Here is a 25193-nt window from a genome sequence, read left to right as displayed (position 1 = left end):
TCATATCTCATGTTTCTTTGTACATATTCCTCCTTGGAAACTATTGATACAAAGCACCTTCCGCATAGTAGATGTGCAGTAACGTGAACCTGGGAGGAACACTTTTCTTGAAAAAGAGGAGAGTAATAGAGTAACTACGGCGAAGGGAAAGCAAGCACCACGCTACTTCCTTTTCTCTGCCAAACTTTAAAAAAATTAACCTGTACCTCTGTCCCCATCCACTCACTACTACTAAACCCTGGGGATTTGAGAAAGCACTGCCAGATTAAAGGGCTAGGAAACCTCCAGGAAGAAGATCTTACGATCAGATCTGCCTCCTAGGTTGAAATGGTTTGAAGTGTACTGTCTGGGTTCAAGTGCAGGGCGGGTGCTGAGTCTGGCAGACAGCACATGGTGGCTGAGAATCACAAGGGGCCAGGGTGGAGCTCTGTGCCCAGTGGTTTGACTTCAAATAAAATGAATGCAGCCAGGCATCAGGTAACTAGTGGCTGATGGATAAGAGTCTGACCATTACCAGACCTAGTGATAATTTTGTTGTTTTTGAGTTCTGGTAGCTGCTTTGCTTTTTATCTCCTGGGGTTTCTGTCTCCTGTGCTTGTTCCTAAAACCCTTCTGTGGCTCTTGCACTTGTGTGTTCTACCCTTTGCCACTGTGTTGCTCACATCCTAACTCTTCCTGCTCCTGACCAGGTGGGACAACGACCCTATTAGGTCCAACCCTTCCCCTGCTGCGCGCCTGCCCTCCCCGGCTGACCTTCTTTTCCATCTAGGAAAACAGCCGGGGATGGGGAGGTCGAGCAGGAAATAATGGAAGTGCCCCAACAGGCCAAGTGGATGATGGTCGACAATGGCGGAATCACAGAAATCCAGGCTGCGGGAAGTTGCCATCAGATAAGTCTGACACCAGGTAGCACGACTGCTATTGGGACTGAGTTTGGGAGAAGAACTTCAGGAGGGAGAAAAATGGCAAGAGGAGGGCAGGTTTATCAAGACAGAGAGTAAAGATGAAGTTCAAGACGAGAGTCCAGGAGTAAGAACTGAGGCGCTAGTTGAGGATTGAGCCTTGGTAGTGGGCAGAAGCCCTGTTATCAGAACTGGAACTCAAAGTCAGAGTTGTATTAGCCTCCAGATTAGAGTGGCAGCTTTGCACCCCACAGCCCTTTTGCTTAACAGTAGGACTGACTGGCGCCATAGAGTAAGCTGGTGTCTGCTGTGGGCAAAGAAGACAGAGTCAATCAATTTACTTTTGACTATTGCCAAATCTAACGACCAATTCAGGCCTTATTCTCCGTGGCTTCTTCACCACATAGCTGAATATTGCTTCTTCTTGATCCCATTTGCATTATAAAATCCCATTTCTTCTACTTCTCTTTGGCTTTTCTACTGATTCAAGGAAGTGACATCAGATTTCGTTTTCCTATCATATTTTCCTGTCTCAAAGGGTAGCTGCCTTCCCAGTCTCCAATCTCAGCTCTCTGCATCTATGCTGGACCTCTACTCTCCAAAGAGCTTCCATTTTCCTGGTCCCAATTCACATAATCTATAACGATGAATCCAGACTTTCTTCCCCAAGCCCTCATCTTCCTGCCTCAGTAGAGTCCAGCATCTCTAATTGCCCAAACACATTTTTATGTAGACTTCTTTTTTTCCCCTTCAAATTGGTCATCATAGCTAAAAAGTCATCTTCCCAAGTAACGTGTGACTTCTGTTTACTTCCACGTACAATAGTTGAGTGATCCTACAAGCGGGCAGTGTAGAACAAGTGGAGAGATACATGGAAGAAAGAGAGAAGGTCTGTGCTTTGTGAGGAACTGGTCATCGAAGGGAGGGGCCGCCCATGTGTACAATGGCAACCGTAGGAATCAGATCATGATCTTTCTGCACTAAAGGCAGAAACAAAGTACTCTGGAGAAATAAATAAATGACTCCAGTGAAACCCCAAGTAATTTTGATTAAGAGAACTGGGGAAGGCCTTACAGGGGACGGGGCTTTAAAACATGATTCTGTGCAGTAAGCAGTGGGGAGGAGAGAGGGCGTTAAGTGACATGTCAGGGAGAGGGGACATGTGAGGGAAGACGGGAAGGTGTATGGCACAGCAGGAGCCCATGCATTGTTTGGTAGCTCCAGTGCCAGAGGAAAATGATGGGAATGGAACAGAACAGGTGGGTTGCCATCAGTCAAGGAAGGGCCATAAAGTACTTATGAAGAAGTGTGGGCATTATTTAATAGGAAAAAAAGGCCTTTCCTACTTTTGGAACTGGTACCATCAAGTTACCAGTCACTCATGTTCAAGCATTTGGAATTATATTTGTTCCATATTTCTCAGCCCAATGCTCAATTAATTTTCAAACCCTGTTGATTTGCCCTGTGTAATACCTTTTCCATCTGTCCCTTCTGTGCTTGTCATTTTGCCACTTTGAGGTTGTTGAATTCAGTTTAACAATTGGCTACTTCTAAAATAGCCTCTTGATTCCTTATCAACAGACCGCACCAATTATTTTTTCCTGGAATTTGAGCATCTAAAGAATTTCCAACATGACATGGTAAAAACTGCAGAACGTGTCAATTTTAATTTACCTGTATTCAGGAAAAAAAGTATGTCTTAAATAGCACTTTTGGAAGGGGCAGAGATGGGATGGGTAAAGTTGTATTGTCACAAAAATCAAACAGAGCCCCACTCTTGCAACTCCCAAATGAGTTGCAAAATGGAAACTCAGGATCAATTCACTTTAGAAGCAGAAGAGTGAGCATGCTACCAGAAAGCAAAAGACAAAGGCTGTGCCTGAACGTCACCACATAGATCATTAGTCAAAAATCCCACTTGAATAAGGAAAATGTTTGGAAAATATAATTAACACTATTTAATTCATTAAGATGTTTCAAGCCTAGTTCCGAAGAAACCTATTTTCAAATGATCTCAGAGGAATAAATATTTAAAAGCTGACTGCAAATAGGACCTTACAAATTCAGTTACCGTAGCTACTGCATTTTAAGGAAAAGTCTTACTCATGCAGAGGCACAGTCATTATAATATTACAGTGATGTCCTGTAGGGCCAATGTGTGTGTGTGTGGGGGGGGGGGGCGGGGGGGCAGGGGAGAAAGTGCTTACTTGCTGCTGGCAGGAGCGCATTCACTTATAAATTTAGTGATTAATGCAAATCTGTTTGGCTCAAACACAGTTCCCTTAAACTTAATATCAATAGGAGCTGCTACAGAAGTGCTGATTAATTAGAACACACATTCTGTAACCTAGTAATCACTTGGCCGTTAGCTTCCATATTTGAAGATTTTAAAAAGATTTAAAATTTAATATTAATCATTTAAAATTATCAACACTGAAATGCGACCCTAGTACCATATTTTGATATACATTATTTTCGGTGAAGTCCACCGTAATGATTCTAATACAACACACTGCACAATACACCTGCTACGACAGATGACCTTGATCTTTGGGGGATACACATACATGCACACAGTTTCTAAGAACACCTTAAGAAAAAGAAATCTCTAGATAAATCATGCATTCATAATGATTATTTTCTGTAGAAGCTCACATTCTTTACAATGTAAAGTGTTGAATGTAAATACCAGGGGAATTTTTCTTTTTTAACTCGGAACAGCTCAAAGCATAGAATTAGAACCAATTAGGAGCTCAGCAAGACAGTGCAGCTGGTCAATAATATTCACTTGATGTCACTAAAATGACAAATGCAACTTGTAGTGACATTTTTTTCCCTTGGATTTCCAAACTTGGGATTGTCTTCACTAATCACCCTCTTTTCCAATCTGTTTCTCTGTTCCGTGGCAGGTTAACTGTAAGTTCTCTCACTGCTATGGTTTGAATAGCTCTGTCTAATCTGGTTTTATTTGATTCTCCTTCCCTTGGTAAGAACATAAAAATGATTCTTTCGTGCTACTGGGTAACTGTATAGCTCATTATTGAAACTGCTCTTTGCTCTGTTATGAGAGGACTTAGATAATATTGCTCATCCTCAGAGTCTTATCAATACCTGATTTTCATCCCAGCTCGTAAGAAATATATGGTAACTGAGAAGGTGAGTTTTTCCTTGCTCACTCATGCGTGTTTCCAGTGAGAGTAAGAGATCAGCAAACCACTCAAAAGCACTGGGATCCCTGCAAATCCAGTAGAAATACACCTGTCGAGAAAAGACGAGAGAACACATTTCACAATGTGCTGATAGTCGCAGACTACTTTATCTCCATTAAATTATTTGAGCTCCAATGGATACTTCTGCAAAATAACATGCTTTTCTCTGCCAGTGAACAGTCACACTGTGATGTCTTTTGAAAAAAAATTCACATTGCGTTTGAAAAAGTCCAGAATGAATTCAGAGTCAGGAGGCTGTTGGCCGTGGCTGGTCTCTCTGGATGAGGATCAGTTCACCACATTCCTGGCTGTACTTCTTCTGAACGAGGTCAATAATCATAACTAGCTGTGCTTTTCACTGCTCCCAAAGGGGGATAAACTGTGAGGCCAGCCCCTTCATCTTTACTTATGAGCTAAGCTGGGGGGTTTGAACTCTCTTCTCCAGAGACCCCAAAGGCTTGTGCACTAATCCACTCCACCAGCACGACCTCAGGAGGGTGGAGATTATGGTAATTGCAGAGTCAAGCCACACAGGCCAGAAGTTTCCCCTCAGCCAGACATACCAGTGTCCAAGAAAGCTGCTGGGTGGTGGCTATGGTTGTGTGTCAACTGCTGTAATAAAATTATGTCTAGGAACACTTGTTAGAAAACTCTGTGCTTCGCAAGCGGCTCAAACACACTTTCCTGTGTGACAAGAAGTAGCTTGGGTTTGTTAAAAATAAAGGCTGAGTGTTTGTGCTTTAGAGTTTTAGATCATTGTCTCTAGAAGGAAACACGGGAAATCGATTAATTCTGATTTTTCTCATGCTTGTATGCCCTACTGCCCGCTATTGTTTCCTGCACCTCTTCCCCAAAGAGACACATCTCTACTGCTCAACAGGATTTACCAGGGGGCTGGTCTTGGTCTCCACCAGGAAATATCTCCTCCAGTAGTCAGTGTTCTTTCTCTCCCCTCTCCAAGTCAGCCTGCAAGCTCACCATCATTAATGAAAGTTATAGGTGAGAGTTAATTAACAGCTCAAATTCATGAGGAAAGAAAATCACAGAATGTATTTCCAGGCTAACCGTCTTGTCTTTTCTCTCCAGATTTGTGCAGGAATTTAAAATACTGATAGGATGAACAGAAGCTAGTGATAGTAAAACCTTTCCTCTTAAGAATTAGGGCTTACATATCTGTGACAGGTGCTACTTAGAAGGGGCATTTTGAATATTAATTCCAGGACAAATGATGCCCTAACTGTGTTGGCTCCCCACCAATGGTTCCTTTAGGTGAATGCCCCTATGAACCCCCACAAATACAGTGATTGTGTTCATCCACTCACTTGTTGACTCAACAAATGCATATTAAACGCTTACTCTGTGTCAAGACTGTTCTTAGCTCTGGAACTATAAAAGCAAACAAAAGAGGCCAAAATTCGCTGACCTTCTGGAGTTTGCACTTTAGAAGGAGAAAAAAGACAATAAATTAACAAGTAAAATATAGAATATGTCAGTGGGTGATTAGTACTATGGAAAAACATAAGGCCGGCTGGAAAGGGTTGCAATATTAAATCAGATGGTCAAGGAAAGGGGACATTTGAGCAGAGACAAGAGGGACAAAGGAGTCGAATGACTGTGAGGAGCTCTACCGCTGGAGGGAAGGAGTAAAGAGCCCTGAGGGGACCTCTCAGGGAAGAGCCAGGAAGCGGTAAGGCTGGAGCTGAGTGAGGGCGGGGAGAACAGTAAGAGAGGAGGTCGGAGGGTAAGACCAGGAGGTGCAGGTGTGGGCTTCCGGCTATTGTTGACGTTTACTCGGAGTGAGATGGGGAGTCACCGTAGGGCGTCAGTGTCGTCATAGAGCAGGGGGGACACATGATCTGAGGGAGGACCGTGAGGGAGGGATCACTCTGCGTGCTGTGTTGAGAATAGCCCTGTGTGTGGGGGGGTGGGGGGTTAGGGGGTAAGGGCAGGACAGTGGAGGACAGAAGGCTGATTTTATAGCCTATGTTGGTGATGAATACTGCTATCTTCTTCCTTGTCACTTTGTGGGGTGCCTGATCTAAATTATTCTTTGAAAACTTTAGCTCTCCCTTTAACTTGCTTTGCTCCCCGTAGAAATAGAAAGCCGACTGAATTTAATGCCACTCTTACCTATGCATGTCCCCCTCCTGTCCTCTGTAGGTTGTTTTATCTTCTTAGATAAAGCATGAATGGCAGCATTTGGTATACAACAAACATTACTGATTTATTTTCTATTATTTCCTCTTTTTAAGGAACATGCTTCATATACATTCATATGGGAAAAACAAAGCAAAAGATCTGCTTTTTAAAAAACACGTCCATTTCAAATCCAGTCCCAATCATCCTTACTTGAAAAATGGCCCCATCTTAGCTTCCTCTACACACTGAGCCCCGTCCTTTCAAAGAGAAATCATTGCCGTCCTTACTTTCTTGTGGCTCAGCCATGGGTCAGCATTCTTAGGGTGCGCCAAGCCATTTATACCTTTTGCTTCCTTGTAATGGCTTTGTGTGTTTTTCCCCTCTGTAATTGACTTATAAGTTGACACTGGGTAGCTTTTGTGCAAGAGGCAATGCAGGAAACTGAATAGGCTCAGGAGAGGTGCTCAGGCAGGAGAAGAAGAAAAGAGACTTTCAACAGAGGAAAAGGGTATTTACTTTGTCTCTCTTTTATCTCCCTTCCCAGTGAGTGCCCTTCTCACTCACTGGGAAGGGACAGAAGAGTTTCACTCCTGCATTTGGGCCAGTAAGATGGACCTGGTCAATAGTAGAACAAATATCCCAAACAATAGACTGCATTCCATGATCTGTGCTTTCCAACACTCACCCCTGCTTAGCCTCCAAAAATAAAACAACCCTAAAATCAGTTACCGTGTTTCCCTGAAAATAAGATATAGCTGGACAATTGGCTGTAATGCGTCTTTTGGAGCAAAAACTCATATAAGACCCAGTATTATATTTTATATAATATAATATAATATAATATTATATTATATTATATCCAATCTTATAGTAAAATAAGATCGGGTCTTATATTAATTTTTGCTCCAAAAGATGCATTAGAGCCGATTGTCTGGCTAGGTCTTATTTTCACGGAAACACGGTACCTATGTAAAGCATGGCTTTCAGGATTCTGTACCTATTCCAGAGGCCCAAAATATGTAAGGTTACTTTAAAAAGTTTTGTTGAACAGCAAATCATCCTCAGTAAAATGACAAAAGTTCTGAACTTTCATAGTAGTGAAATTATGTCTTTTACAGGACACATTCCACACACTGTTGTAGGTATAATGGCTTCCCAGATGTTGTAGGAGACCCTTCCAGGATGGTGCAATGGGGTTAGGGGGTTCTGTGGGTGTGTGGCTGGTCACAGCTGTTTGCTTTCACATCATTCCCAGGCATGAACCACCAGATAAAACTCAGCCGAGTCCAGTCTCAGAGGGCCTGGGTCAGAGCAGCACTCTCAGCGCCGTGCTTTCTGCGAGCTCCCTCCCACCCCCACTCTCCCCACAGCCCAGGCTGCTCTTTAAGGATTCTGCAGTATGGCCTGCTGACCAGGTTGAGGCTAACTGGAGCCAGCAGAAAATGGAGCTGTGCTACTTTTTGATAAATGATTCCATAAAATGAAATAAGAAAAGCTACTAATCTATTTTACTACCAGAGTTTACAGACACTCCCATCAGAGGTTCCGGTGCCGTAGCCTGGATTGGCATCCATGAACACGAGCAGAGGACACATCCATAAATACAACCTGTATTTCTTTAGACCTCAAATCAATTCCCTAAGGATAGAATGGGTACACAGTTATTTACTTATCTATTTATTTATGGCCCAAACCCCCTCCAAAGAAGGAAAAGGTAGATGAGGGCACATGTTTAGGGAGTGGTGTGGCATAATAATTGGACATTGTGGGCTCTTGAGTCCTGCAGCCCGTCCTCGGCCTCTGGCTTCACCATCTATAAGCTGTGTAATTGGCAGCTTATTTAACTTGAGCCTAGATTACCACATATGTAAAATGACAACAAGCAAACACAGAATAACAATTTATGAGATTCTTGTGAAGATGAAAGGATATGGTTCATGGAAGCATTTAGCATAATGTCTAACAGACGCAGTAAGTGCTCAGAGCTTATAGCTGCTATCCTCACTGTCATTTGGAAGAGCTTATAGAATAAACACCACATGTTTGTGTTAGAGAACAAAGGGGGCCATTTGCCTTACTCGGAGGTCTGTGTTCCCACTAGTCACTCCTGAATTAGAGAGATGGTGGTCACAGAGGTGGTCACTGAAACTAAACTTTATTTCTAGCACGCGTCTGAGAACCTCAGCATTGATTACAAAGACATCGTCCTGAAAGACGAGCCTCTTCACTAGCAAAATGCACGCCAGTCTCCATGTGCACTAAACTCACATGGAAGGGTTTCATAGGGTGCCAAGGTTGACCTCAACCTTGACCAACACCTCCACCCATAATGGGGTTGCACTGTGCTCTTGTCTCCTCCTGGGCAGCACTTTCTGTTCCCCAATGTCATGGATTGAATATTTATGTCTCCCTCCACCTCAATTCATATGTACAAACCCGATGTGATTCTATTTGGAGATGGGGATTGTAAAAGGTGTTTAGAAATAGATGAGATCATGATGGTGGAGCCTCCAATAAAGGGATTAGTGTCCTAAGAAGAAGAAGAGATCAGAGTTCTCTTTCTCTGTCATGTGAGGACACATAGGAAGGTGGCCGCCTGTAAACCAGGAAGAGAGCCCTCACCAGAACCCAACCATGCTGGTACCCTGGTCTTGACTTCCAGCCTCCAACACTGTGAGAAATAAATGCATTTTGTTATAACAGCCTGAGCTGACTAACACATCCACACTGTATGAAATAACAGAACTGACAGAAGCTCTGAACCAGCAGGGTGATGGAGACTTTCCATCTTGGGAATCATGACCATTTTCCAAAAGGAGAACTTTTCTCTCTGAAAAGATAAAGACTGTGACTGATATTTAGAAAACATTAATATACCTCCTCACTAAATGGTAGCTATTATAGTCCTTCTATTTTGTTGTTCTTGCCAAGGTCAACCTGAATGAATACAACAGCAAACATATTCTGAAGCAACTATTTCCTCTTATTGAGAAGTTTCCTTAATGTGGCATCCATATCCAGTTTTAAAAAAACATAATTACAGCATTGTGTCTCTGGTTAACCATTATAAGATGGAAATGAGGCTTTGTCAACCATTTTTAGTCCTTAAGACTTTTTCTTAAAGCCATTATCTTTAATGTTAACTATTTCATGGCTATACTGCTGTTTTGCCCTGTGACATTGTTGGCCAATCAAAATGTTCACTCCTAATGGAATAATTACATAAATTGTGGGATAGTAATAATACAAAATACTCTGAAGGCACTACATAAAATGAAGTCAGTAGTTATTGAGACTGAACGTGCTCCAAGCCATTTTATAAAGAAAGTAAAAACAAAGGGCATGCCTCTTCCTTTCTCCTTCCCTCTCTCCCCCTCTTTTCCCCTTTCCCCTCCCCCTTCCTTCTTCCTACCCCCATTCCTATTAATGTGAAAATAAAATAACACCCTGCATATGGAAAGGGAATGGAATAAGATGCATAAGATGCTCTGAACTGTTTAATGGGGAGCCCCCTGGGGACAAAGTGGTGGTGATAGTTAGTCTGGGGAGGGAGACTAATGAAGGGAGATTTTGGACGGAGTATTTTATTTGAATCTTTTACAAGGACACTGTAGTCTTGTATGGCTCGTGTGGTTAATAAACCACGATATTAAAAATATTAATACCAGTCACCTCCCCACAGGGCTGTGGTGAGGCCTGATGGGGGACTGAAGTCTTCTGAGGCCATCTGGTGACAGATGAGAAGCACATGTGTCTTCCAGAGAGACAAACGTGGCCTCGTGCTCCCCAGTTCAATTTATGACGATGCACTCGGTGGTGAGGAGAGATGATGAATTCCAGGGGTAGCCACAGCTCCAGCGTGAGGGGAAGTGAAAGTAAATAATTTCTCAAACTAAACAGAGTAAATTAAATGCATTTTTCATTCTTTAGAAAAGAGAGCAGGCCCTTCTTTGTTTCATTAATATATTTAAGTAGAGTATGGATTTTTGCCTTTCTTGGCCTCTGCCTTGTTCCCACTGGCCCATGCTGTCTTTTTATTTGAATTATCTGTTTATTATTAGGTTAAGAACCCAAAGGCCATTTTGCATGGGACACACTATAAATACCCATTATCGCGGTTATGTATTATTGAGCTGATGAAGGAAGACAATTTATGAAGAAATTAGATTCTCTCAGTTTTTCTGTAATCTATTTTATTATAGTCTGAAGATTACACATGCAGTTAAGAAAATGAACCCAGTCGTCCAGTTGGCAGTCCTCTCAGCTCAATGATATGGCTGTGATAGTGGGGAGAACTAAAATGTGGAAGCCAATATATTTATGTCAGCAATCTTCTCACTCCCTCCCCACACGTGCACACCTGTTTCATTCATCATCCTGACAGTTTGCACAAGCAAACTGTCCTAATTTTTTTCAAGCCCTTTTCACAAATTGAGTGTGATGTAGAATTAATCATACCTGTTAGGCAGGAGTTGGAGGACGTTCATTGCTGTGGGGCCTTTATACCCATCAGCACTCAGCTCCCTCCACATTGCATCACAGACTTCTCAGCCACTCACACACAACCCCTTCGCTCGTCCCAAAGGAGCCTTGTGTTCTCATCTGCCTTCCACTAAGTGAAATTTGGCTCTTACTCCTGTGTTGAAAATATCCCTTTAATATACAAAGGTCAGACAGTCAAGTTGGCGAACTTTCCACCTGTAAGTGCACGGTGGAAAGTTCTTGAATTTGATTGTCTGACCTTCGTATCACACCTTTCCCTCATTTTCTTCACAGCAAGCCATCATTATACGTATTGTTATTTGGCCTTCTTGGGAAGTCTGCTCCTAACTCCTCCTCTCCCTTCCTCTCCACCTCCTCCCCACTGTCTTTAAAAAGAAAAGATCGTTAGAAAGGAATTTTAGAAGACCAGGTTCAAATAGAAAGTGCTACACACGATCCCAAAGCAGCGGCAGGCGGTACGAGGCTTGCGTGTAAAAATGTGTGCCTTTGTGCCAACTGGTGTTTCACATGGGGAGGAGAAAAGCCACTGCAGTTAACCATTTAGGCTTAAAATTCCAGCTCTGAACTCCTATGCTGTTTTTTCCTGTTTCCTTATCACAGAAGAGAACAATCTGAAAACTAGAGCCTAGATCTATAATTGTGAAGATGCTGTTAGATAACTATATACTGCTTTGCTCTGCTGTACTTTAAAAATTATATAGATGCTGACAGTTTAGTGGAAGGAATAGTATTTATATCTCAAAAGCATGTGGGCGGCCCTGACAAATATTAGTTACATAAGACTAATGATAGCTGTACTCAAACAGACACAAAGTTTCTTTACAACAGAGAAGCTTTACTTAAACTTTTCCCATGCATACAGACTCCAAGGGAGTGGATCTGAAGTGTCATTTTCAGCCGAAACTTTCAATAGTACGAAATCTCATTTCTTTCATAAAAGAGCTTAGACGTTGAAATCAGAAACACATGCTCCCATCCTAACTCAGAGGCTAACTTGCTGGGCCACTGCAGACAAATCACTTCCCACACTAAGTACAGACGCTGATTTTCATTGTCAGGTGCAAAGCTAGGAGGTTAAGGCCCCTCAAGTTATTTTGTGATTCTATGCTTTTAGCTTCCCTTTTCCCATATACCATTATTTCTACCTTAGTTTTCAGCTGAACATTGACCTAATATTACCCCAAATTTTTATGTTGTACAAAACACTGTTTTTTTTTATTTCCAATTCTCTGGTTTCTGTGTTTTGGAATAGAGATCAGTGTCCTTATTTTACAGTTTTGTGGTAACTGCTTAACCCTCCCTCTGAAACAGCCTTGAGAAATCCTCAAAACAGAGCCCAGGGATAACAATGAAACGGTGAGAGAGGAGGCAGCGTTAAGATTTTGTGGGTTCCTAGGTGGACTTTAAGATTTTGTGAATTCCTATAAGAATTTTCCCTCTCTGTTTGTAGTAAAATAATTGGGATGTATTATTTTAATTGTAAAGTTACTGGACAAATAGCCTTTTGGGTTAAAAAAATGAATTGACTTTAGTAATCTAGAATCTTATAGAGAATTGTAGAGACGCCATTTTTTCATTTTTTTGGGCACACAGACATTTATTTGAGCATGGATTTATTCAAAATTTGTAGACACTGTGTGTGTGTGTGTGTGTGTGTGTGTGTGTGTGTGTGTGTGTGTGATTATGAAGATACCCAAAGAGCTCAGAGTCTTTTAGGGGAAACAACATATGCTGTGAACATACACAGGGTGGGAGAAAGATGTTGAGAGAAGGGCGAGGGTATTGTAAGTCTGGTTTGAGGACAGTGATGGGCTCTTCGCATCAGTACAAGAGGGCCTTGCACGTACTAGGTGCTGACTATTCATTGAGTGAAAAAGTGAATGCAAGTGAGACACACAATCCATCATAATCAGGTCACATGAAACATCTTGTTTAGTGTAATGGAAACCACGAAGCAATGAGCCACCTCTATAAGCGCATTTTTCTAGGTGACAACAAGAGGAAAGAAACAGCTTAAGAGCACTGAGAAATCATCACTGACTATAACAAAGCATCGTCGTGGGGTCCAAATGCATAAAGCAGGAGGTGTTTTGCCTGCCTTGTGCCATAGGCTGGATGTTTCTGTGCCCCCAGAATTCGTATGCTGAAGCCTTACCCCTAATGTGAGGACATTTGGTGATAGAGTCTTTAGGAGGGGATTCGGTATATAGGCGGAGCCCTCATGAACTGGATTAGGGCCCTTATAAAAGACTTACAGACTTCAATATGTGTTTTTTTCCTTCCTGAGTTGCAAACTGCAAGCCAACAAACTTGAGTCTTGCTGATTGAAAAAAAAAAAAAAAATAAGAAAAGATTCCAGAGAGCTACCATGCCGCCTTCTGCCCTGGGTGATGGGAAAGTCTAGCTAGAAGGCAGACAGCCATCTATAGACCAGGAAGCAGGCTCTCATCAGATACCAGGTCAGCCAGTACATTGATCCTGAATTGGAGAAATACATTCTGCTGTTTCTAAGCCACACACCCTAGGGTACTGTGTGATAGCAGCCCAGATAGACGAAGACTCTTTGTTAAACTTATTGTGGTATAGAGAAAAGAAGACAGGCTTTAGCACATGAAGCGCCTGGATCCAACTCTCATTCTGGAATTTACTAGCTCTCTGTGTTTGCTTCACGTTCCGGTTCGATATGGACTCTTATTTCCTCCATTGTGTGGATCAGGAAACCCAGCTCAGAGAGGGGAACTGATTCACTCAGGGTGATGCTGCCAGTGAGAGTGGAACCAGCTGAGGGAGATTTTCTGACTGTGAACCCCCACAGTCTTCCCACAGTACGATGGCGTGTTGGCTATGTCATCTGCTTTGTGCTGGTTACGTCATGGAAAGAGCTAGATGGGCCTGAGTTGAAGCCCTGACTCTGCCTTTTATTACCCATGTATTTTCAGGAAAGTCACTTTAGTCCCTCTAAGCTTCAGGTTTCTTAACTGGAAAACAGGTCTTGTATTATCTACTTTATAAGGTTGTTAGGAGGAATATGATAAGCAAATAAGAAAATGGATGTCAAACGCTTGTCACTTGGAAACTCATGAAATGCTAGCTAATTTTACTCTTACCTCGTAGTTGGGAAAGCCCCACTTTAGAGATCTTCTAGTCTGGCTTCGCCCCCAGTGCTTCCCAGAACATTATTTCTTAGTAAATGTTTGCTGAAGAAAGTGTTCGTGGCTAAATGAGCTTGGGGAGGGTGAAGCAAACTGAATGAGGTTTTTCCTACAGAACTTATTTAATTTGCAAATGGATAATGTGACTCTTCTAGAGTGGGATTTGTAGTAGCATTTCTTAAGTTCATTTGATTGCAGAATTTTCTTTAGTGGGCCATATCATCTGACTCACGTTCCATAGAACACACAGAGAGACATGGTGATCTAATCAAGCCTCTGTTTTTGATGGATGAGGAAACTGCAGCCAAAGTGTCAACCAGAAAAGAAGTGGCAGAATCAGCACCAGAACCAGCTCTTCTGACAAACTGGGTGTCCCTGAGAGGACACCACTTGGTGCCAGCAGGGCTCCCTTTCCCCTCTGCTCTAGGATCTGCTGCTGGCCTTAGGAGGGTTAAAGGAGGGGACAGAGTCTCTAAATAGGACCAAGGAATGAAGGCAATTTGGAGGATCTAGTCAGAGAATGTACAAGAGATGACCAAAGGGATATTCGGAGCTGGATGGCAACACCAAGTAAGAAAAACCAATGAATGCCAATTATGGCATTTTCACTTCTCCTTAAGACCCTGAGTCCAGGAGCGGAAGATATTGAATTGTACACTTGCAACCAGAGTATCAAGCTAAAGAGACCAAGGAAAAAGTTGCCTGTGAATATTACTAACTGCAGCCCAGTCACATAGCCCTTTGCAGCCTGTCCATATTTTACTGACATGAGCAATTACTCGTCCTGCCATGGCAATGAAGCAATAAAATTTATGTCTTCTCATCTTTAACAAGATTAGACATAACCCTTCTCATAAATGTAATACTGAATGGAGATTTTTAAGAACATAAGTATAGTTAAGGATCCTTGAGTTTATCCCTCATTGTTAATTAAAATCCTCCCCAAGAGTTGGCAGATGATAGCTATAAGGGCATGGAGCATTTTAATCCACAGAAGGGTGAACTAATGATTATTTTCCATACCTTGCTCAGCTTCAGCTGGGTTTGTGACTCACAGCATTTGTACCATATAGATTTCAGAAGAGCAGCGAAGGGGGTGACCCCGATTCCTGCAGCGATGCACACACTCACCGGGTAGTGAAATACGTCTGTTAGCGCCGCTCCGAATGGCCCGTCCACTGCCAACCTGCAATAACAAAGTCTAGCTAGGTGTATGGCTCTTGAAAATAAAGCCATCCTAAGCCAGTGCTTTTATGAGATATATTTGCAAATGTGTGCAGGCAGGCTGGCTCTGTGCTACAGAATGCCCTATTTGGTGAGCTTGAAGTCAGCATGAGGATATCGGGGCCTGCCTCATGGGGGGGTGACCAGACAGTCCGGCACAGGTGCCATTCATCACAGGACAATGCCTGACTCCTCCGGGTCGAGCTCATGCCACTTCCACGTGGCACACTCTTCTTAGATTTCTTAGAAATGTGTGTGGTTGCAAGCATCCTCAAGCCTGGTAGAAGAGGCCTTTTCTTTCCTTTTTGTTTCGCTAGCTGCCATCAGACAAACAAAGCGGAAGCATCAAGGTGGTTCAGAAGGCTTATCTGTCCTTTTGCGAGTGTATTTCTCCCCTGTATTTATTTATTCGGTCCCACACCTTAGTACCATATATTTATATAATTTTAACCTACTGGAAGTCATTTGTTTGGAATAAGCAAAAAATGTTGAGATAATTGGTCAGTTACGTGCAATTTCTAAAACTCGTTATTTTAGATTATGCAAACTCAAATTCTGCAATAATTAGGCCAGGGGTGGCACTGATGTTTTATCTTCGCTTAGCAAATTTTTCTGTATAAGCATATTCATCGAATAGATGTGATTGTCTTTAACATGGTCCTAAATGGATTGGGCCCTGGATTCTACTCCGTTTCTCAGGACCCACACGTTCTAGCTTTTCTTTCATTTCCTAAAATACATAGTACCCCATTCTGCCACCAGGCCTTTGCACGTGATAATCCAAGTAATGAATCACTTGGAACCCCCTGCCCGAACTTCTCCCGTGTCCCCTTACTTGGTTAAGTTTCCCTTTCATTAGGTTGCGTTAGTCGTCATTCCCTTGGGGAAGCCTTCATGGACCCTTAGACTAGGTTAAATCCCCTTTTATATAACGTATAGCACCGTGTACCCCTCCTCTGTAGTCCTCACCACAGTTGTAATTTTACACTTGTTTTGAAGTGTGTGTGCATGATTTGTTTTGTGCGTGTGTTTTCTCACCACTGCATCCCAGAGTCTCGCCTGCTCTCTGGTACGGAGTTGATCAGTAACAGTTTGTTGAATAAATCGCGAAGGGAATGTTCAAAATATTTTAGTCAGCAGAATGTATTAAAAACCTCAACTATTCCAAAAGCACACATTTACATATGAACAAAGATATGCTAATTAAAAGGGTTTTAAGTTATTCATCACCGTTCCCTAAGGAGTGTCTGTTGAAGGCACCCCAGGTTGGCCCATTTGGGCTCATGATGTGTCATGAAAGTTCAATTGGGTTTATTTAAAAACATTCCATATGCCAAACCTCCTAATAATTCAAATGAACTCTCCTCAAGTTAACCTTAATTACTAAGGCTTTACTACATATTGATATATGGAAATGGAAGAATAAAAATAAAGGTCATTAACCAGGAAGAGTTAGTATCTCAGCCCTCTGTAGATTATTTTATAAATAATTAAATAAGGGGAATTGAGACAGAGAAAAAGAAACTGTCGATAGATTAAAATGTCTTATTGTTAATTGTTTTTTATAATTAGTCATATTTGGGATTTGACACTGATTTGAAAAGACAACAAACCCAAGGAAGAATTGTGTCATACAATCCACAGAAATACATACTAAATGAATTTCTACGTAATTAGAATTCAGAATCTAAGCTGGAAGTGGCAGGAGAAAATATTTATTCCAATTTCCCTGCTAACGTAGTAATCCTTCCTGCCACATCCCTGGTAGTTTGACATTTTCTGATATTAAATTGCAGGGCACTTTGTTCCTTTTAGGGGCAGCTCTAAGCATTAGAGATTTTTTTCTCATGTCTCACAGAAATCTGCCTTCTGACAAAAAAGGATTTTGTCTTCTTGAGAAACACATACCGGGTCTTTTCCCTTTTCCTGCATCTCAGGCATTTAATTAGTCATTCGTAGCTATGGTGACACCCTACTTGTTCTTTTTGGGACCAAAATATCTCCATTCCTCAAGACGCCTCACAATCCTGAACCGGTGTCCTTTACTCGAATTCTCGTTTTTCAAGTTCACTCAGCGATTTTCTCTTTGATTTAGATACAGAGTTTCTACTAACGCAGCTTAGAAAACGCTTCGCTGTCTAGCATCCTAGTTGGTTATGGCCAGCAGCACCCCCCACACACCTCATCAACCCCCAGTCTTGTCTCTTCCAACCTGTGACCTTTATTCATCTACATCATTCTCCCTATTGAGTCATCACTTTCACTGTCATCTCTGCAGGAGGTGACCTTTCTGATTTTGCTAATAATCATCACTAACTTTTCTTTATTATGCATCGTGCTAAGGGCTTTACACAGACTGCCACATTTAATCCTAAACAAAGCCTGAGGTGCTGTTACTATCGGCTTCATTTTACAGATGGGGAAACTGTGGCACGGTGATACATGCATTCTCCAGGATCACGCACAAAGTGGGGCTTTGAACTCAGGCTGTTTGACTCTGGAGCCCCTGGCTCCAGGCAGCAGGTGAAATCGCTGAAAACTCCAGTATCAACTCTGGGAATCGGTCCTTTTCACTGCAGAAGGCAAAGTCTAAAAGGGCTCACATTCTTTCCCTTTCTCCTAGGCTCAGAGGAAGGCTTTTCTTGGCTCTTGCCTGGGTTTACTTTTCCTCCAGGCTCCTTAGTCACCACTCATCTCACAGATTCCTGGGCTGGATTAAATCCTTTCTGGATCCAAAGCAGTGAAAATGGACATTGCTCTCCCCAATGTGTTTGACTGAATTCAAAAGTGAAACAATGCTGAGAAATAAAATCATCCAAGGGAAGTCCAATGAAATCCAGAGTATGGTGAGGATGTAAACAAGCTTCAGGTTTGGTTTGTTTTTGATTTCGTGTTTTGGTTTGACTGCTAATAACGTGTGCTGGCATGTATACAGAGGCAGAGGTGAAATGAATGAAGCAAATGAAGGGACGCTGCACTCTTTACGACTCACTTTTATTCCTTCAGTAAGTATTTAAAGCGCAAGCTACGTGGGCCTATTCCAGGTACTGGGGATGTCAAAGTGAACCTAAACACATTCCGTTTCCTCACGGCACTTCCGTGCTCGTGTGGGGAGCTAGATGGTAAACAAACCAACAAGCAGATACCTCGTGTGTCAGGTGGTGATAAGGACTGTGGAGGAGAAGGCAGCTGGGCTGGGGCCCGGTGGCTGCCGAGTGTCGCCGGGGGTTGTTGTTTCCTATGAGGTGGGAAGGAAAGGCTTCCCTAGAAGGACACACGTGAGCAGAGATTTAGGGGGAGAGAGGGTGCAGCCAAGCAGGGATCTGGGGAAGAGCGTTCCACGCGGAGGGACCAGCAGTGGCAAAAGCACTGAGGTGAGTGTGCTCCGTGTGGGAGAAAACAAGAAGCTGCAGGAGTGGCCGAGTGCACTGAGGGAGCGGGGAGTGGCGCCCGGGAGCCCAGGCAGTGGTGGAGGAGATCACATCCGGCCTCAAGCGGATGGTGCACTCCATCGAGAGAAAGCATACGGACTACCGAGACACACGTTCCGAGTTTTTGTCGGAGAATTGGCTGAAATGCTAGCTGGTGTGTGAAGGAGGAGGCTGGTTGGTAGACTGGATACTGTGTACACCCAGAGCAGAGACCAGGCTAGCAAATAGGATGGAAGTATCTGGCTTGGCAATGCCAAGGAGACGGCAGGGACAAGCGGTGTATGTGTGTTTGTGTACCTACTTTTCTTCCTGATTTTAAGCATTTACACTGCATTCTGCACCTTGGAATTCTGTTACATTGCTTCTTTTCCATGATGAAAAAGAAAAGATCATTGAATGGACTAGTCAGGTGATGTCATCTGACTAGGGGCCCTGGTCTGCTTTGGTATCATACCTCTCTTTCATACCAATGTTTGAAATGAAGGCGTATGGTTCTTCCCATTCACTAAACACAGCCAAGCCCAGTGCTACATAGTTACAGTTCGGTGTCCCATGGGAAGGGGGAAAAGGAACAATAAGCCGATTCGAATCTGTGCCTTCAATTTATTCCAGTGCCAAGTGTGCCACCTGTAAATATTTGTCAGATTAAATGAGCTAAAGCACCCCTATTGGGTGCAGGAATGCATGGATTCCTTCGTCACATATTTGCTTGGTACCCACGACGTGTCAGACACTGTTCTCGGCACCAGCCGTCCAGAAGAGGACAGGCAGCATCTGGCCCCAGGAAGTCCCATTCTAGGTGTGTCCTTACGGTATTCACCACTCAATTTCTTATGGCCATGACCACTGCTTGGCAGTTCCTGATACCCTCCAAGCATGGCAGAAGAGAGAACCTCTTGATACTTCTTTTGAAATATTAAATTCTTTCACAAATGTGTTTCTCAACACTTTGTGTGTGTGTGTGTGTGTGTGTGTGTGTCCCTGTTTAACTGGGGCCCGAAACATGGGCTTTGTGTGTTTATTGGGTAACTCTGTAGTGAGCAGGAATTGAGCTTAAGCCACTGTTTATTCAAAGGAGCCAAGGAGTGGTAGTTTACACTGGGACTTGTCATGTGCCCGGCCTTTTGTGACTAGAATGCTGTTTTGGATTGACTTGTGTACCCCAGGTGATATGTGGAAATCCTAACCCTCAGTACCTTCGAATGGAACCTATTTGGAAAAGAGGTTATTGCAGATAAAATTAATCAAGTGAAGATGAGGTCATGCTGGAGGAGGGTGGGCCCTTAATCCAACACAACTGGTGTCTTTATAAGAAGAGGCCACAGAAACACAGAGATGCAGACACCAGAGGGGAGAACACCATGTGACAGCAAAGGCAGAGACTGAGATGCTGTGGCTGGAAGCCAAGGAAACAAGGACTGCTGGCCAACCACCAGCGAGCAGGAAGAGGCAAGGGAGAATTCTTCCCCACAGGTTTCAGCAGGAGCACAGCCCTGCTGACACCTAGACTTCAGACTTACAGTCTCCAGAACAGTGAGATGGTACATTTCTATTGTTTTAAGCCACCTCATTTGTGGTACTTTGTCACGACAATCCTCGGAAACGAATCCAGGTGGCATCAGTGGTCTTCTACCCTTCTCAGCTCTACCCTTTGCACATCTCCCTTGTAGCAAAATTAAATCATTTGCTTGCATTAGACCTTTGATGTCCTAGAGAATGGAGGCAATGTTTTGCCATCTCTACATTTCTGGCATGCAGTGGAGGTTAATTAATACTCGTATACATACATGTGGGACTGACCGCATGACACCACTGACTTTCTTGATTTTCAGATCATTTTGTCATTTGATGAGCTTCAGTCTGTAACTGTTTAGTTCTTTCTCTAGTGTATGGGGTCTGCCAGACTAATTCTGACCATGAAGTATCCTTCTTATCCTCTACAAATATAATGAAAAGACCTCAGACTAACAGCAGAAAGTTCACAGGACTGTCTTACTCATCGCAGGCTGCGTAGACCCAGCCAAGTGACGTTTTGGAGCTGGGAAAGCAAAATTCTCCTTTTCTCCTTCGCCTGCTTTGGTTGGACATTTTCTTTTTTTTTTTTTTAAAGAAATGTGCTTGCTTGTATCAGAAATGTACTAAATTACAGTTGACTCCTGAACAACGCAGAAGTTAGGGGCACTGTCTTCTGAGCAGATGACAATCCATAATTTTGACTCCCTCCAAACTTAATGACTATATTTTTATATGGATTCTCTAATTTTAAAAAATGGACTCAAACTCACCATCTAGAATAAAGATATTACTAAATTCGGTAGCATGTTGATACACTAAAATACCGTACTTTTAAAAATATTCCAACTTATACCTAAAAAAGGAATGGGATCCAACCTTGGCAGGCTCCGAGGCTCCTTGATGGTCTGTCCCTCCGCCTCAAAGGCCTTACGTAAAGCTCTCGTCCAGTCTCCTGCTGTCCGGATGTGCACACTGAAGGAGTCCTCCTGGGGCGCGGAGGTGAGGGTGAACGGGTGCCATTCCAGTGAGGATATGGATGGGCATTGTAGCAAGACATACTGCCCTGGCGCCATTTTAAAGTTACGCTTTTTCATGCGAAGTTCTAGGACTCCAGACGGATGGCTTACCACCTAAACCAGAGCAAGGGAGTTGTTGGTCTTTCTACTCAAGTATTAAGAAAACAGCCTTTATTCCATCAAAGGTTTTTAAATTTTTAAATCAGCTTTTTTTTTGAGGTCTAATTTATATGTGCCGTCTGTTATGAGCTTCCCAAGATCTTTACCATCACTTTCCTGTCTGGGTTGCCGACTCCAGCATGAATGAAGTTTATTTCCTGCACAGTGATGTCTGAAATCTGGGTAGCTACTACATCCAGGTGCAATGTGGTGTGCAGCATGTGTCTTTGTCTTTATGTCTCAAAAGGCCCCACTTTCCTTGCCACCATTAACCAGACCCAAGAAAATATAAGTTAGCACACCATGCATCGCACTTGATTATGCTTAAAGGGATTAAAATACTCGTAGAATTATCTCTATGTCTTAAAAACACAGGTTCAATTTTAAATGATCTGCATCTTTCCTCAATCCTTTATGAATTAACTCTGGTATTTCTTCATTTTAAGTGGAAAATAATCTTCAAACTCACTCTGAAATGTTTCGTTTTGTTTTAGTCAAGTCTCATCCAGGTCTCCTGCCTATGTTCTGAGTGTTAGATACAGGAAGCATCATGCAAAATGCTTCCTATAACTCTTACCAATCACTTTTATAAGAAATTTATGAATTGCTACTTATCAGAAGGAAAGAATGGATTTCCCTTCTTAGATTTCCATCTTTTTTCCTGAAAATTTCTCCAGGCCCCCATGTTTGTTGTTTTTTATTTTTTGGCTAGCGGTATAAGGGAACAAAATCTAACGTCTAGATATTCTGTGACAGTATTTTTCCATACAAAAGAGAATTTCACCGCATTTTAATCATTAGGTCTGTTTCTCCTCTGCCTACTGATATTCGTTCTGATTTGGCTGTTAAATTATCTCCCTAGTAACAGCTCTAGCAGATTTTTCCAAGTTTTACTGTCTAGCTTTTGATATAGCCTCATAGCCTTTGGTGCTTAACTTAAAAACAGTAACATAGAAACAGCTTAAAACAGAAATACGAAGCAATTTCCATGCATCTGCTTCCATGAAGACAGTTAAAGAGACGCTATTCTGGTAATATTGTTATTAGCAAATCAGTATAGGTTTGGTTGGCAGAGAAGTTCTTCTTAGATATTGAAAAAACTGGGGGGAGAGTATTTGGTACTTCTTCAGTCTCCTGGGAGTGTTCTTGGTCTACCTGCTCATATCTTTCTCAGGCATGAGGTGAAGACTGGAGAGCTGCAAGGTTAAAATAGGCTACTACAGAGCACTCATTGGCTGGGAGGCAGCCCCTCATAGATCCTTCTTCCCTGTTTGAAACCCCTTAGGGCCCCCTTTCCCTTTGAACTCCAGGGTGTCTGTTCCCTCATCTTCTTTTCAGTAATTCTAAGTATGAGTATATGGGCTTGAAAATGTTTGCATATTATTTGTGTGTTTGCAGAATCTGTGTCTTTATGTGGTGAGGGAAGGGAACATGCTTGAAGTTACTATGTCCAATGTAAAGCACACTCAGTCCCCCTGCCCGTTTCCCCATGAAGAGAAACTGAAATAAGGAGGAATGCAGATGATTCTCATGCTGTACCATAACCTTTATCAGAATTCTGCGTACCGTTCTGGAACCCTGATCCCTGCCTTCAGTAAAATTAGTCACACTAAAAGATGTGCAGGATGCGAGCAATTATTAGAACAGAAGATGAGCCTCTAAATTACTGACACTTCTGCAATAAAAATGGCAAATTAAAAACTTGGGCTAATAAAAAATTTTCATCTACACTCAGGCTTTTATTCCAACATAAAGCTATATGCATACCTTGGTAATGACAACTTCTTGTTGAAATCGCCAGAACCTAATTATTCTTTCACATGCATACAAGACCACAGGGCCTAAAACCCATTTCCAAGCCTGCAGAGAGAGAGAGGAAGAGGAAATGAAAATAGAATCCAAATATTTTCAATTTGAACCCAATCAATATATAACATGATGGGGTTCAGACATTTCCCTTTAACTCTGAGCCAGTTATCAACAACAAAGATGTCTCCTTGTATTAAATACTATAACATTCAATTATTCCTTGAAGTCTACGAGCTTATTTAAGAGATTAAACTCTTCTGTATTGGTTTTTATGCTTACTTGATCAATGATGCCTTTCTGTAATTACAAATAATTGAATTTGCAAAGAAATAAGAAAGCAGATTGATGTTTATGTTATATATGATAGGGTCATAAATGCTTCCAAACTCAGCCAAAGTCAAAAGCTTACAAAGCTACATTGTTAAGCCAACATAAAATATAGGAAATGAAATAAAAGCATTTTGAATGGTAATTTTGGGGGGCCAACAATACAGCACAACTTGGGGGTCTGCCTGAAGAAACACACACACCCACATACGTACACACTCACATACACATGCACAGCCACTATTATCTGGAATAAAACACAAAGTTAGTTTCTCAGCATTTTAAATCTATGTTTACAGAATCAGAACAAAAGCCTCAACAATTGCCTGGAGAATTGTGACAGGAAATATTTCCATTCTTACTAAAGCCCATCCTACATTAACCTTCTCTGAGTAAAATCTGCAATACCGACCATCGGTTTACCAGCAGGCTATTCCTGTATCAGGTGTCTTCTTCCCCTAAAAGGGAAGGGATGGAAACTGAAAAATTTTGAAGACTTATACTAAGTCTCATACCAAACAACCCTACAAGGCATATGATTGTCTCTTTATTTTACAGAAGAGGAAACTATGGCTCAGCAAGATCAAATTGTCCGGGTCACAAAAGCCATAAGACGCCCAGTAAAGATGCAAACCCCAATGTGCCTGACCACCTGTGCTCTTTCTAGAACCCTGGTGCGTCCCTAGAGCATTTACCATGTAATCACATTTCTTCCTGTCCAACACTGACGTTGGTATTGACATTTGTTTGACAAAACATTAGAGCCGTACTCATTCATTGAATTTCAGGATGTTAAGAGTTCTTGGAAATTGAGCCTAATTTTGCATTTATAGAATTAAAAACCAGACATTCTGGGAACGGATAAGAGTTGCCTAGAGAGACAAAGCTAGGGCACAAACAGCCAGGACTGGAACTCAACCCTTTTCATAATGTTCGTACATCCCCTCCCTGGTATTCTAACTCCATAGCCTTACTCCTAGTACACTTAGTATCTTAGAAGCAGGAGGATGTCTCATAGTTTTGAATTCAGATGTTCACAAAACCCTCATCTATGGACTATCTTTAATGCTCACTATTTCCTTGCCCTTTATCCTGCTCCATCTTTTCTGTTGACAGGTCACAAGCCCTTCAGCATTATTTTTACTTCTATTATCTTTCTTGTTGTTTGTATTTATCATTTGTTTATTTCTGGGTGTGTTTGCATGGCACCTCTTCTCACCTACATCAGCCTTCTCTGCTTTTTCCCTGGGAGCCTCTTGTTTATCTGATAAAGGCTTGATTTATGCAGGAAACACAAAGCAATTTGGCCTACCTATTCTTTTCTGCCTCAGTGGGGTTCAGCAACGTGTTCAGAATAATGGAGAGAATAAAACCTTTGTCTACCTATGCTGTGGGTGAGGTGGGGATGGTGAGCAGAGGAAAGAAAAAGACAGGAAGGGGTAGACTTGAAGGATGGGGTTGGATCTAGGGAATAAATCCTTAGGTCACTTATGCTCAAATGAACCAAAAAGTGTTTAGAGAATTGGTCTGGATATTTACAGAAATAATGGCCAGAATGCAATTCTTTCTATATAAATTTAGAGAGATATTTGTAAAGGCACTCACATAGTCTCTATGTATTTTTACAAATAATCTTCCTTGCCCATTTTACAAAGTTTTAGACATCACGGACTTCATTTTGATGGTGTCAACTTAGTCATAGTTCCTGATTTTCCCTTGTTGATAAAATGGGATGAATTAGTATTATTATTTTTGTATGGTTTGTCAGAAAGGAGAATTGTAAGCTATTCATCCTCGGCTCTATCTC

At 42.1% G+C, this 25193-nt stretch overlaps 2 protein-coding genes across 11 annotated transcripts in view; one reads left to right on the top strand and one right to left on the bottom strand.

The window, feature by feature from the left end:
* Window positions 1-25193, top strand: part of LOC148758739 (uncharacterized) — a 366645-nt gene that overhangs the window by 67268 nt on the left and 274184 nt on the right. For 3 of the 8 annotated variants that reach the window (XM_088795360.1, XM_088795356.1, XM_088795358.1), the window contains exons 1-2: window positions 17673-17975; window positions 18065-18134. The exons of 1 other annotated variant lie outside the window; for it this stretch is intronic. The gene's annotated coding sequence lies outside the window, so the exon portion shown is untranslated. Of the gene's footprint in view, window positions 1-17668; window positions 17976-18064; window positions 18135-25193 lie in introns of those variants that run through there. 4 more of the 8 variants (XR_016020154.1, XR_016020153.1, XM_088795362.1 and 1 more) reach the window with 3 other exon arrangements.
* The window catches only part of NOX3 (NADPH oxidase 3), a 63735-nt gene that overhangs the window by 13431 nt on the left and 25111 nt on the right, over window positions 1-25193 (bottom strand). For 2 of the 3 annotated variants that reach the window (XM_074333736.2, XM_074333734.2), the window contains 4 exons: window positions 23018-23110; window positions 20952-21205; window positions 14929-15091; window positions 4014-4160 (listed from right to left, as the gene is read on the bottom strand). In XM_074333736.2, the coding sequence (XP_074189837.2) occupies window positions 4014-4160; window positions 14929-15091; window positions 20952-21205; window positions 23018-23110 (657 nt within the window). The remainder of the gene's footprint in view (window positions 1-4013; window positions 4161-14928; window positions 15092-20951; window positions 21206-23017; window positions 23111-25193) is intronic. The other variant, XM_074333735.2, reaches the window with a different exon arrangement.

This window comes from Rhinolophus sinicus, chromosome 2, assembly GCF_057876585.1.
Source record: "Rhinolophus sinicus isolate RSI-liver-muscle chromosome 2, RSI-T2T, whole genome shotgun sequence".
Taxonomy (NCBI): domain Eukaryota; kingdom Metazoa; phylum Chordata; class Mammalia; order Chiroptera; family Rhinolophidae; genus Rhinolophus; species Rhinolophus sinicus.
The sequence above is the reverse complement of the archived record's forward strand: the minus strand, read 5'-3'. Positions and strand labels throughout refer to the sequence as shown.